This window comes from Thermobia domestica, chromosome 6, assembly GCF_964235325.1.
Source record: "Thermobia domestica chromosome 6, izTheDome1.hap1.1, whole genome shotgun sequence".
In the NCBI taxonomy this organism is placed as follows: Eukaryota; Metazoa; Arthropoda; class Insecta; order Zygentoma; family Lepismatidae; genus Thermobia; species Thermobia domestica.
The window spans coordinates 152,172,692-152,188,337 of record NC_137459.1 but is presented as its reverse complement, the minus strand read 5'-3'; the positions used below and the strand labels follow the sequence as shown (position 1 = coordinate 152,188,337).

General features: G+C 37.3%; 1 protein-coding gene across 5 annotated transcripts in view; it reads right to left on the bottom strand.

Annotated features, from left to right (window-relative positions):
• The window catches only part of LOC145688271 (uncharacterized), a 173,876-nt gene that overhangs the window by 29,014 nt on the left and 129,216 nt on the right, over positions 1 to 15,646 (bottom strand). For all 5 annotated transcript variants that reach the window (XM_081762263.1, XM_081762266.1, XM_081762265.1 and 2 more), the window contains 2 exons: positions 14,613 to 14,848; positions 8,858 to 9,190 (listed from right to left, as the gene is read on the bottom strand). In XM_081762263.1, coding sequence (XP_081618389.1) covers positions 8,858 to 9,190; positions 14,613 to 14,848 — 569 coding nt within the window. The remainder of the gene's footprint in view (positions 1 to 8,857; positions 9,191 to 14,612; positions 14,849 to 15,646) is intronic.

The following is a 15,646-nucleotide window of genomic DNA, read 5'->3' as shown; positions in this document are numbered from 1 at the left end:
GTGTTTCTTTGGTGGAGTTAGTGTTCCTTATCAGCACTGAGGATCGTATGGGGTATCGACCTATAGTTCAAGGTGGAATCCGAGGCACCGTAATGCCTTCAACGTTCTCCTCACTAGGAATCGAACCCGGGACCCATGCGAGAGCTAGTCACTAGACCAGCGGTGAGAGCAAAGAGTTATTGTATCAACACGATGGCGCCTGGATCTCTAAATCCTTTGACCTTTTCCACTCGATTACTCCTTGTGGAGCTATTTGGAAGATGTTTTGAACCATAACAACACACAAATATTACAAGTTCTACAGGCAAGCGTTACGCATGTCAGTATAGTAGATAGCTTCATAAAAGAAGGAATCAAGCACCCAAACTTATATTATTTCAGGACATGCGTCATTCAGTTTCCATAGAAATCTTTCCTTTGCACACTCCATTAACAGCATGTAGCCCGTGCTTTGCTTTAGAGGTTAATATTTCGTAATTTATGGGTCATATGATAAGCTGCATGGAAGTGACGGACGAACAATCGCAGCAGCTGCTGAAAAAATTAGACAAGTGTTGCCAATCACGTTAGTCCGTAACTAAGTTTCACTAATTTTCCGAGTAAAATTATATTCCACAATCTTCGTTGTTTTCAGCTACCGTCACGCATCATCTACTGCGGTTTGGTGCTTTCAGTATTGCTAGAAGTCACAAAATTTTCAAAAACTAGGTTTTTAAGCTGACGTCACGAATTGATACTTCATTGTGTTTTAATATTTTAGCATGTTTCATGCTTAAAAATACAACAACAGTTCTCATGGCAGTGGATTTGGAAAACGCTTCCGGGCAAAGAAACTCTTGTCATTTTAGTTTTTACACTTAACACCATTCTTGTGTGTGTCCTTACTTGTGTGGCGTATTTTACTTCCTCACAAAAATATGCCAAAGAATCACGCTTTTTGTGTGTGTAATCTGCATTCATGTCACACGTTTCATTCCCGAGGTATAACACTTCGAAATTCATGGAACAAGACTTTGTGGACACACTTGTATATAAAGTTAATGTTACTATGAAAAACTAGTCTTACACACTCATATAAGCGTACGTTTATTAGAAATGTTTCTTCTATTAGACAGTTTCTTACAATCCTAAATATTACAATATTTTACCTGTCTTAGAAGACCCTTGAAAATGAGCTGGATGGCAGAGTTCTTATGTATATAAGTGACACGTTGGTTACCAAGCTCCTTTTCTGAATTCTTTCAGTAGACACCACCCATATACTTTTCTACATTTTTTTTCTGATTGAAGTTTATTATTATTATTATTATTATTATTATTATTATTATTATTATTATTATTATTATTATTATAAGACATGTATCATATGAGACTAGATAGTTTTTAATGAAATTATCACCATCGAGTTCCATGGTAGGCAATGTGCCAAAACTACTATAATGGTAGAGATACTTCAAAAAATAATGAGGAATAACATATAGGGCGAGTTTCATAACTTGAAACTGGAAATTATCTGCAGAAATAAGCACCGGACGAAATAAATGTAGTTAACATTTTGGAGGGTCACCTGTGACAAAATTAGCTCCCCATTGCTTTCCTCTGATGGTGGGGTGGAGAGCAACTTCGAAAAATTATATGGAAACTTTTTTTTTTTTTAAATTAATCACAGATTCAGATTCTACAGGAAGAAACTAAATAAATTTTATTCGAAACCTTTTCAATTTTTGATAGATGGCGCTGTAGTCAGTAAAAATTAGTTTCACTAAGATTTCCTCAATTAAGAGTTGCCACTTTCATCTGAGAATAAATTTACGATAAGGAGTACCGGCCATTTGCCTTAAACTTTTCTCAACTCGTGATGGGTGGCGTGGAAAATTGCTCTACATTCAGCGTAAATTCAGATAATTCAAATGTGACAGTGCAATTAGGTGCAGCGTATAATGGTAATCACAGCTAGCTACCAAGGATTTTACCAGCTGTATCTCTCCGTAGTCATAAAATTAGGCAAAACTAGTTCAAAAACAAAAAAACTCATCGAATGTAGTAAAAAATATCCAATTAGATGTGGTGTCAGTAGTACACAAAATGTGAAATAAAATATACTTCAAAAGTCATACAAAATAGGCGAATCAAGTGACTGATAAACATTTTGAACAATTAAATTAACATCTTTCTCAATTAAAGAAGTAAGTGTCAAATAAATCGGATAGCTTCTAAGGACCGTACGGGGTGGACCACATAGTGATATAATCGATAAAATGCTTGGTAGCTAACTACGATTACCACTGCAAGTTGCACGTAACTGCACTGCCACATCTGAATTAATTGAATTCATGTCAAATGCAGAATAATCTGCCACGCCACTTCTCATGAATCAAGTATTCTTAAACAACACCTATCACGAGTCGACAAAACGTGGCGGCTCTCAACTGAAAAATCTTAGTGAGACTAGTTTTCATTGATCACAGCTACATATATATCTCGAATCAAAAAAAAAAAAAAAAAAAAAAAAAAAAAAAAAGTTTCGAATAAAAAACAACTAAGTAAAAACCTCAGTACTGTACTGTGGCCACAGCGCTTTGCCAAAGCAGCGCCAATTTTTTCGCCACACTCCATAAATAATTAGACAATTAACGACAATTATCTTTGCTAATTACGTATACAATCTTATTTTTCTTAAAATCTTAAAACAGAGAAAAGAAAAGAACAGATAGATGTTTCCTCGCGCTGATTCAGTTCCTTCCAGCTGCTTTATTTTCTTTCTCGGATGAAATATTGTGTCTATTCCATCCTCCCTCAGCCAGCTAACTTTGTCTGCTTTGAAGGCAGTTAAACTATAACCCCTCTCGTCTGGGAAGATAACATTTTTCCTTTTAGGAGAAAAGTAACAGATTCTTACTTTATCACAGCTTTAAATAAATAGAAGAGACAGGAATACTCTGATTTTTTTTTTTTTTTTTTTTTTTTAACTCAAAGATGAAAAGGTTATTTTTATTAGCCTTCTGTAACACTGACACAAAGTCTCGTTTCCTCGCAACAGAACCACAAGTGTTCTATTATAATTCTATTTACTCACTCTGTTTTTGACATTTTTCGTAATACAAATTGTCATAGTTTTTAAGTTATTATTTTTACAGCGCACTTGTAAAGTTTGAACTTTTAAACTCTCTAAATTTTATTGGAATCATAATGTGTCTGGCGAGAAATGGAGTAATTAAAAATGTCATACTAAATTTTATTTTCTGTAACCAGACGTGACTTTTTGTAAACATGAGGTCGAATGTCAACCTCTTAAAGTTATCAGGGTTCTGTATAAAAAATTATCTCATGTAAAGGAAGCTTTTAGGAAATGCCTCTTTGCTTGCCTTGCGCAAACTCAGAACCTCAAATTCGTTTTCCAGATAATTGAAATCCAATCAGGTAACACCCAGGCTTACCCCTGTATTCACCCGTTACTGCATTAATGCCGAGTGCAACTGATAACTGCTGAACAAAACTCTAATGCACCCTCTCTTTTGTTGGGGAACTCCGCCGTCTACGAAGGGGGAAATACCAAGCAAACCTCGTGGCGCAGACTTCACATCTGTTGCCCCTTCGAGGGGGAACTCCTTCGAACCTCACGACGCGGACATGCTGTCCGACGTCACAGGGGGATTGCCCTCTGACCGCCAAGGCACGAGCCTTGTGCTCGCTTCCCCCTTCACGGGAACCTCTACTTGTGGACTTTGTCTCCCGTAGACGCTTCATCTTCCGTCACGCCTACTTCCGACTAGTGCTACTTTGTTGTGTCGGTACTGACTCTTAATTCCATCTTACGGCGTATGAAGCAAATACTCTACTAGCACGGTCGCTTCATTAAGAACTTTCATCTCTTTATCTTGTACGAACAGTGCGTGTGTTATCGTCAATTCATTCATTAGTGCTAACTTCAGCTGGACAGTGCTATTTGTCTAATTGTATGAAGTCAACCTAGAACTTATTTACTACTAAGATTGTCTATCAACTTCTGAGAACTGGCTCTTCACGGATCTCTTAACGATCCATCATTAACCCCATCTGCTTGTGTTCCTGAATGCTTCCTAGTGCAATAATAGTTTGCCTGTGCTAATACGGATTTACACAAATCTCGAGACCTCACGTAGGAAGTCACTTGTGTTCCGAGCCAACTAATAAAACTCTTTCTAACTCGAACTTGCGTCGTTTACGTCACTGCAAATTCTCAATACTTCCTTATTCGAATATCTCATCATTTTCTTGAGTCATCTATTAACGCCTCATTCATCGACGTGCGAATGTTGTTGTCTACTGGAGAAAGCAATTGACCTGTGGAGTGAAATCCCGTTGGATGTCATTCTGTCTGGTGCTGAGTTCTACCATTCGTCTCACCTCTATTCCAACCTATTTGATCCAGAAGAAGACCAGCCTGTGCGAAGTCCAATATCCCGAAGACTTCTAATCCTGTACGAAGCCCAGTGACATCATCCAGTACGAGTCCTGGCCATCGTCCGTCTATCCTGCTCTTGTGTTTCAGCCGCTCGAAATAAAAGTGAGAAATTATAACAATAGTGTTCTTGAGTGTTTTAAGTGAATGTGCTACCTGGTGTGTATGAAATGTCTACAGCAACGTCGAGGTAACCCAGAGTCATATTGGATATATTGTTTAGACGTTAATTTATAATACTCCTAATCATTTATTCTTTTGCGTACTAACTCCACTTGTCCTAATTCTAACGAGACCGCTTCACTCTAGTTATCTGTATTGCTTTGGGACCGAACTCTGTCCCCTTTGACGAGTGGTCATTCGATAGCCTCATTGCTTGAGATGGGCCCTGACTTGATTGTTATTGTAATTGTGTGCTAACAAATCATCTACCACCCGAGCTGCATAGCTCGCCTTAGATACGGACTAATTTTAAAGTCCCAATAAAAATAGCCTTTTTCAAGGCTACTCCTTATTCTTTAATATTGTTATTGTGTTGTATACCAACCCCTGCACCAACGAATTGGTGGCCGACAGTCTCCCCAAGACTACTCATTCTCATACTATTGTGCCCGATGGGCCCTGATATGATTTATGACTCTCCAGTGTGGTAGATTGTTGTGACCTGTGCTTATTATGTCATATTTATGATCTGGCGGTATATAAATACTTTGTTGTTTTGGCTATCATTCTCTGTCGGTGTCGTAACACCATGTAAGTACGCCCATAAATTAGTTAAGCGTTCGTGTATGTTTAAATAGATATTTTTGGATTCTACCAAAGCTTACTTGGGAGCGTGAACAAACTATTCGCTATTCTTTGAATGCAAGTAATAGAAGCGGTGTTCTTACAATTTCGAAACACTGAAAATCCTACCAGTCGGCCACGAAGGTCTAGTTCCCCTTGAGATCGGTTGTGGGCGCGACAGTACTCACCGCAGAACCAATGTTAATCTAAGAAGTATTTTCAGAGATTTCTATTTCCATCATCAGCAAAACACTTCATTTTTAAATTTTCTTTTTTCGAACTGCCAAGCTGATGATGGAAATAGGAATTTCCGAAAGTATATATTTCTTAGATTAAGATTTAGTTCTGTGGTGAGTACTAAGCTTTGTACTTATAGCTATTTTCTAAATATAATCATCACTCGCAATATATAGTAATGTTTCGAATAAAATTTACATATTTTTCTTGTACAATCCGAATCTGCAATAAAAAATACAGATCCCTACTTAGGTTTTCAGTTGATCCCACACTACCACCATGGGGGGAGGGTATTTTATCACAGATGAATTTCTACCAAGTTAAAAACACACCCTCTATACAGGGTTGATTGATTTAAATTAAACTAATTTATATCGAATGATTTATTTTTCAAAAAATCTGATTTAAATCAAATTTATTCTGCTTAAAATAGAAATAAAAGCAGTATTTCTGATCATTCTTGGACTCTAATCGAATGTCAATAAAAAAAAGAAAAAAAAAAGAGAAAAAAGAAAAAAGAAAAAAAAACTTGCATCTTAATATGTCAATATGAAACTGGACCGCATCGGGATGCTATGCCGGAGCTGCCAGGTTCAGGTCCCGGTCCACTCAGTCACTTTTTCACTCTCTGTGTTATAGAATTCGCACCTATATAAGATCTGGTATATAAGCTGTTTCCTCCTTTCATTAGTATATATGAAACCACAACCGTCATAAGGTGCTCGGTATATAGATATAGGATTGTCCAATCACACCAAGGGTCTGTGGTATGTGTTCTGGGAAGCCGACTGAGTGGCATAGTGTTTAACGCATCGGCACGGTACGCCGGCGTTTTCAGGTTCGTGTTCCGGTCCAGTCAATCACTTTTTTACTCTTTGTGTGTTATAGAATTCGCATTTATTGAGGATATGGTGTGTAAAAAAGAAAAAGGTTATTTCCTCCTATCATTAGATACAAGTAATTTTAACTTATGATTTTGATATTGAATGATTAGCTTTCAATATGCGACAAAACATTTTTGCTAGACTTATCTCTTGGAAAAAGACATTCAGGTATGATTTGGGGAAAATTAGTTTCCGGAAAAAAAAAAAGGGGGGAATGGAAAGAATCTATTAATTCTTCGTAACGATTTCTATGAAACAGGGTGAATCTACCGGTTTTCACTATGAGCGAAAATTTTAAGTATGACTCGACTGACAGTGGAAGAAATCATTTCGGATAACGTTTTTTGTTTGGCAGATTAATGATTGTGTTTAACGATTAAGACGGAATGACATGGATCTATCATTTTCGAGTGTAACAGACCGATTTATTAAGTTTCTAGTTTCTTGGGAAAAAATCATTTCAGGGAAAAGAAAAATGTCTAGGAATTTTGAAATTTAACGAAATGGGATGAATATTACATCTGCCGATGATACACAGCGATTTGACATGCCTCAAATGAAATCTAAGTTTTACGTCCTACGGTTATGTCGGATAGGCTAAAGGAGACGGTGATGATGAGAGATGAACAAAATGGTGGAATAAAGAAAGTGGGAGGACCCCGAGAAAACCCCCGCACACGGTGTTTATCCACGACAAAGTTCATATGGCGCGAGTTGAGATTGAACCAAGGACCCGATGCATCAGAGGTGAACGCTCTACCACTAAGCCACCACGGCCCTCTGACATGCCTCAACTTCGAAAATATACGTTTAGGGTTGACTATGAGAATAGTTATTTCGAGAGCGGGGCTTACGATGTTGTGAAACTTTTTTCATTAAATGACATGTATATACCATTTTTAGGTACAACAAAGTGATTTATCAACATCTTGGCTTCGACAACAGTCATTTACATGTGAATTCATAACTTTATTTTGAAAATAACCAAGGACTATCTCCATGGAATGTGATGAATGTGCAATTTTGAATACGAGAACTTCTGATTGACTGAGGTTTAATGGAGACGTCAGCAAAAAGTACGTCTATACGCTGTGAAAAATCGCAGAGCATGTTGGGATGAGAAGTTTACATTTGGCAGAAAATGTTTCATAAATTGGATGATAGCTGAGCAGAAGAAAAATACGAATCGATTTTTGTGAGAAACAGAACTGATGTTTGTTAGTGACGAGGTTACAGGAAGATCGACATTTATCTAGTGAATCATCACTGCGCAAATATTTCCATACTAATGATATGAGTTTTGAATATGAATTCTTGGTAGTAAATAGTATCCCTGGTGTTAGGTTCAATTTGCAAGGTAGAAGCACGGATCATATGAGTTTCGCAGTAGTCGCTATCTATGTATGTCATCTTGTATAGCAGTAAATCAAGTAGTGTTCCATGTATGATTGTTTGGTGTATAATGTTTGACCGTGTAACACATAGCCACCACTTAAGCTAGTAGTTGTGGACATCACTGCTTACCGGTACAAAGTACCCTAACATAAACATAGGTAACATTTAGTATATCAGAGATGACTGAAAAATTCATTTCTGCGGGAACGATTATTTTACGTAACTATTTCGTCAAACAACACGATCTTCCGTTCTTGAGTGCGAGAGATGGTTTAACAAGATTTCGAATTTGTGAAGAACCATTTACTGACGACTTCAGAATGATTAATTAAGTGAAGGATGGCGATTCAACCAAAAGATCTATTGTTTCCAACTAGAAAACACTGCATCTTGCTTTGATAAGGGATTTAGTATCGACTTCGGGAAAATAAATTTCAGATGGGCTAAGGATTTTCCTGAACGATTTGATTGAAATGGAGCAAATTTATAATTTTAGGGAGCAAGAAAACGATTTGGTTAAGTCTCTACGTTCTAAAAGAACATTTAGGGGTGTTTTTGTAAGAGATTTACGAAATTCTAGTGAATTCGAATTTGCTACAACGAATAAGAAAATTGTGTATAGGCAGCTTTCAAATAATTACCATTAATGTTATTTATTCCATATGGAAAACAGACATTTTCAGTGTTCTTATAGTACCTCACAAATAATGGAAATAAGTTTTAACTGTCACACACCTGAAAACATAAAATGTTTGGAATTATAAACATAAGAACTGCTAATACACAAAGACTGTTAACTGTAACTAGGTAAATAGTGGAACGAATTGTCCCGCACTTACACCCTCTACACTAAAAGAAAAGAATAAAGAATGCAAGTGAATGATGGTAACAGATTTGGTGGAATAAAAATAAAAAACCCCGGGACAACTCACAGGTACAATGATGTCCATCACAAGCTCACATGGCTTTGAATTTTATGAATGGCCACATACTAAATTATTCTCATTATATATATATATATATATATATATATATATATATATATATATATATATATATATATTTAATTATCAAATTCCTCGCACAAACATAATATTACCAAAACAAATCTTACCTCTTTCAGTAGAACATCACAAAACATGTATATATGGACAGCCGACTGTGCTGGTTGAATCAGTTTCCTGACCATATCTGCCAAAGCTTCTGGTAATACTTGGATTTTGATATGAACGATAGCCCATTCAGTCATAAGATCTCGTAAAAGTGTTTCCGTTTCACTCACAGGTCTAATCATTGCGGCCGCCAAGAAATATTGTGCAGCAACTTCAGCAACTTTTAAACTGTTTTTCCACACACGAGCTGCTGAACCAACAAATACACCGGGTTCTGATTTCGTTGAATATCTTCTAATTAATTCTAAACCTTCCTTGAAACTGAGACACTTCAGCTGTGAAAATAAAATAAATGTTACATCAAAACTATTATAAACATATTATGAGCTCATACATACATACATACATACATATTATTATATATACAGGGTGGGCCATTTTAATTAATCCACGGAAATATCTGAAAAATGATAAAACATAGAAGAAATGTTTCAAGTACACGTTATATATTGCTAAGGGGGAAGACCAATTCCGCCAAAAGTACCCCTCCCCGCCCCCCGTAAATGGGGTAACGGGGGGGTAACTTTGAAATGTCAAATGGGAACATGGGTCGAGTAATACCTCGTTCGAAAGGTCTTGGAAAACTAAGTAACGCTGTACCAAAAGATGTTTCATATTGTGCACCACTTTCAAAATGGCCGCCATGATATGGTTCGGAAAGTGCACTACCCGTAGTATGAAAACCATGGAAGGTAAATGAATGGAACAAAATTAAAATACGTAAATATCATAGGGCATATCGAATGATGTAATCCCTGTGATCCCAGTGGCCTCCCTGAAGGGGTCTTGTGGGCTAATTTCAAAATTTCAATGTCCGACCGGACAACGGTTCGGGCGTACGCTTGACCTATCCAATGCTGTTTGGAAGGCAGACTTCATGCATAGAGAATTGGTGCACTAAGTTAACGCGGATGGCCACAGTTACATTTTGATTAACTATTAGCATTCATGTCATATTGTGAGCTTGAGGGATGAAACGGTGTGTACGTATATCCCCGAAATGCTTTCTGAATAACCAGCACGCATTGCATAAAAGTTTCTCTTTTTTTAGTCACTACAGCGTCATCCTTACAAACAAATATTTCAACCACACCATACCTATTTGTAAGGTTAGCCTTAATTTACGAATTAAAGTAGTGTTCTCATTTGAACTTTCACTTTACTTTCCACCCCACTCACATACAGAGCGCAGGGAAAGATTATTTTGCAGGACTTGGATTTCTCTCTATACATTATGGCAATTTTACTCTAATATTTTTATCCGTGTTGTATTATTATCGAGCCTTGGAACGCCTCCGTGGTTTTCCTATTTAATTTTCGTCATTTTCATTTATGTCTAACCGTATTCATACTATGGGCACTAGACGTTTTCTTAGACACAGTCACCATGTCTTTGCGATCATTTTGAAAACGGTGTCTCATGTCGAAAATTTTCTTACAGAAGCTGTTTGATATTAATTTGTCTATGTAACGTGATGTTACTCGCTTCAAGCTGGTATTTGAAATTTTCAAGTTGGCCCCGGATACCTTTCAGTTGGCCTTTGGAGTCACCCCGACAACACCTCTCGATGCGCCTTACGTCAGTTAACTACTCCAGTTTTCCTTTTGTTGATTTATCTCCAATCGCTTTCATAGTACGGGTACTAAACCTTTTCTCTGACACGGATACTATGTTTCGGCGGCCTTTTGAGAACACTGCCATTTCACATCAATCGTTTTCTCCTGCAATATGTTAGATTTTGCAAGATTTATCGAACGAGGTACCACTCGACTCATGTTACTATTTGAAATTTTGAAGTTAGCCCCCAAGACCCCTTTAGGGAGGCCACTGGGATCACAGGGACCACACCGTTCGATATGCCCTATGATATTTACGTATTTCAATTTTGTTTCATTCATTTACCTTCCATGGTTTTCACACTACGGGTACTGGAGTTTCCGAACCATATTATGGCGGCCATTTTGAAACCGGTGCACAATATGGAACATCTTTTGGTACAGCGTTACTTAGTTTTTCAAGACCTTTCGAACGAGGTATTACTCGACCCATGTTCCCATTTGACATTTCAAAGTTACCCCCCGTTACCCCCATTTACGGGGGGCGGGGAGGGGTACTTTTGGCAGAATTGGTTTTCCCCCTTAGCAATATATAACGTGTACTTGAAACATTTCTTCTATGTTTTATCATTTTTCAGATATTTCCGTGGATTAATTAAAATGGCCCACCCTGTATATATATATATATATATATATATATATATATATATCCAAACACAAAAGTAAAAACTTACTGAACTTAGTTTTCATAAACGGAAACAGCTGCAGTAAATTGGTTAGTGTTGTCGAAGCATCATCGCTCCCCTTCGTATGTATGATATTTGGACTTACCCAATATTGGCTGTTCCGAGTGAGATGTCATTAGATGAGGTGAAGAAGTGTAACCAAGCTGTGTCAGAAAGTGGCTAGTACGACAGTGGAACAAGGGATTAACATCAAGATCAAGAAACATTCCAAATGCTAACCATGGCATACAATACTTCAGGTTGCACATTAAACTGTAGGTTCACGTCTCATATAGCCTTGGTGCTGAAAGGGAGGCTAAACTCCAAGCTAACCAATACAAACTAGGCGGACTTATGAAGCAACAGTTGCATCAATTACTGGAAACAAGAATTTTAGGAATGATCCAAAAAATGGATCAAAAGAATACGATCTTGGCCAATAATCAGATGTTGGGTCAGAAGCCGCAAAATTTTTGAACGGCCTCTAAATCGAGTTTCCGTATGTTTTACGGAATAAGCACATCAAACTAAGTGATAGTTTTGGTTTGGATACACTATATGCAGTTCTTCAGACATAAGACATACAAGAAAACGTTTGGTTGAATAAAATATATTGGACTTTTTGGATCAGGGGTCACAAAAATTTTAAATGGCCCCTAAATCGAAATTTTGTATTTTTTACGGAATAAGGACATCATACTGAGTTAAGTAGTAGTTTTGGTTTGGCTACGGTATATGTAGTTCTCCAGATCTAAGGCCTACAAGAAAATTTATAAATGAATGAAAAACACTGGATTTTTTCATTCAGGGCCCACAAAATTTTTGAACTGCCCGTATATCGAGATTTCATATTTTTTTACAGAATAAGCACATCATACTGAGTTAAGTGGTAGTTTTGATTTGGCTGCACTATATGTAGTTTTCGAGGTATAAGGCGTACAAGAAGATTCGTAATTGAATGAAATACAGGGGGTACACAAAAAACCTAAAAACACTTCATACAGGAAACGTAAGTTTGGCCCTCCACTATACAACACGTGTTGCGGTTGCCGATCTTTTTTTTTTTTTTTTTTTTTTTTTTTTCAATGTGTCATGTGGACCTTCCTCTTCCGTCAGCAGTAACCCGTTCACCTGCGAGTGTCGTGTTGTGAAAGTGGTGCGGTAAAATGGGCGACCTGACAGACTTCCTAAGAGGCATGATCGTTGGTGCCCGTCTCGTTGGAGCTTCAGTGGCAACAGTGGCGAACATTGTGGAGGTATCGAAAGGCACTGTGTGCAATGTCACGAGGGCATACATAATTCATGGACAAACGACGTCTGAAAAGCACAACAGTGGTCGAAAGACTATCCTGTCAGATATGAACCGGAGGGCATTAAAACAGATTGTAGCAGCTAAAAAGAGAAGACCACTGCAATGAAAAGTACATTTGAACTCAATTCTGGCCTACAGAACCCGGTTTCATCGAAAACAGTGCGACGGAAACTTCATAAAATGAAAATTCATGGCAGGGCCGCTATCGCCAAAGCTCTGATCACAGCAGTAAATGCCAAGAGGCGTATCCAATGGTGCAAGGACCACAAGGTGTGGACTCATGAACAGTGGAAACACGTAATGTGGTCCGATGAATCGACCTTCACCTTGTTTCCAACAACCGGTAGTGTTTACGTATGGAGAACACCGTCGTAGGGCTATGATACAGACTGTCTGCTCCCAACTGTAAAGCATGCGGGTGGTTCTGTTACAGTACGGGCAGTGAAATCGTGGTTTTCTGTAGGTCCCATCACATACAGCCCTGCATGGAATGATGAATGCTACGGCGTATGAGGCCATTTTGGGGGACCAGGTTCTACCCATGGCCCAAATATTGTTCCCTGATGGTGATGGCATCTACCAAGATGATTTGGCACCCTGTCATGCTGCAAAAACGGTGAAATCATGGTTTGAGGAGCATGACCAGGAGCTTTCACACCTCCCCTGGGTCCCACAATCAACAAATCTGAACATCACTGAGCCATTGTGGTCTGAGTTAGAAAGGCGTGTTCGGTCTCATTACCCTCCACCAGCATCCCTTAAGGAACTGGAGCATGCTTTGGAGGAACAATGATACAAAATTCCACACACCACGATTCAGGACCTGTATACGTCCATTCCACGTCGGATTCAAGCTGTTTTGGACGCAAAAGGAGGCCCCACACCATACTAGGTATGATTTTCACACTTTTGCAAACGTTTTAGATTTTCAGTCCAACCCCAGTATATTGAATTTTTTGGATCAGGGACCACAAAAACTTTAAATGGCCCCTAAATCGAGATTTTGTATTTTTTACGGAATAAGAACATCATACTGAGTTAAGTGGTAGTTTTGCTTTGCACTATATGTAGTTCTCGAGATATAAGGCGTACAAGAAAATATTTGATTGAATGAAATATACTGGATTTTTTGGATGAGGGACCACAAACATTCTGAATAAACCCTAAATCGAGATTTCATATTTTTTACGAAATAAGCACATTATACTGAGTTAAGTGGTAGGCTTGGTTTGGCTACAGTATATGTAGTTCTCCAGATATAAGACCTACAAGAAAGTTTATAACTGAATGAAAAACATTAGATTTTTTGGATCAGGGCCCACAAAAATTTTTAATGGACCCTAAATCGAGTTTTCGTATTTTTTTATGGAATAGGCACATCATACTGAGTTAAGTGGTACTTTTGGTTTGGCTACACTATATGTAGTTCTCCAGATGTAAGGCCTACAAGAAAATTTGTGTCTGAAATATATTGGATCTTTTGATCCAAAAATGAATTGAAGTGTTTGTCAAAATTTCTGCAGGAGCCAGTATCACTGATACGAAGAAGTTCTTTCCTATCTCTGTAATTTAGTGAATAAGAACTTAATGGTTAATTGTTTACAAATGAAAGTGTATGAATTATTTTTATTTTTGTATCTTATAGCACAGTACGAACCGTATAAAAGAGCAAAAATGCCCTTCTCATTTACGAGATACGTAAAATTCAAGTAATTCATCTTCACCATAACATTTGAAATCACAACATGAAATATCGGAGTTGAGAAGTATAAAAACAGTTGACAAAATATAAAACAAACAAAAAACAGACTAAAAGAGATCAATTCCTGTAACGGATTGTCTGTTACAAGTAAAAGAACTACTTAAGCAGCACTACCCTTGATATTTCTGATACAGAAAAGGAATAGACAATGTATTTCTCTTCATGCTTTATAATAATAATAATAATAATAATAATAATAATAATAATAATAATAATAATAATAATAATAATAATAAAGACTACTGATGGAGCTGTGTAAATTAATAATCTTTCTTACTCAAACGAATATCTTAACACATGTCTATAAATAAATGATAAATTATCTCAACTTTCTCCCTTACCTGTTTGATTATTTCCTGAATCTTTTTAAATTTGTAGAGAAGAATAATATAGAGATCTATAAAGTAACATATTTCCTCTGGAGTACTGTCTTCTTGCAAGCGAGAACCAGGTATTCTTAAACAGTACACACATATTCTTGCAAGTTTCAGCGCAAGATCTTCACACTTTGACTCACACAGCATTTCCAGCCTCATTGACAAAAGAATTCCTTTCTCAGAATGACAGAATTCCAGCACTACAAGTTCAAGGAAGATGAAACATTTTAATATTTTGAAGTTTAATAACAGCAACTGCAAACTAAATTGATAAACTTAGTAGATAACGTAGATAAACAAGCAAGTAAATGACATTTTGTAATGGGAAAAATTTTGGATTCAGTTAGTCTCATGAACATTTGACAGAAATGAAATACAACCATCTATGAAACACTAACTTCAGCAGGGAAGTCCTATACGAATGGTTTCCTCTTTATGCAACACAACACAGTAATACACTAAAATGTGTTATAAATTACCAAACTGCGAGTAAATATTTAACTGGACAATTCAATGTCACACTGAAGCACCGTAGACATTTTCGCAATAAAATCCGTCAACCAGTGACACTGATAACAGCTTGTATGTAGTGAAGCGAGCACGCACTGAAGAAATGAAAGCAGATTCATCAGACAGTCCGTCGAGACAAAAACATCTTGTTGCATAAGACTTATTAGATACCGAATAAGTACCTTACATAGCATAACATCCCGAGCCCTTTAAAAAATTTACTCTTCTTTAGTGACTAATTGCAAGTCAATTTAGGTTACAGTCATGCGATGTCAAGAGCATTTAAGTGCCGTTCATGACCTATCGAACAATGCTCAAGAAAACAAAAACTTACAGCAGCTCAATATTCATACTTCAATCTGCCTACGCTTTCCGATTCGTACAAATAACACTGCATTCAGTGTTTATCACACGTACACAGTAATTTTGAAGAGATAATCTTAATAATGAACGGCAAACGTCTCAGTATGTGCGTCACAGGCACGCTA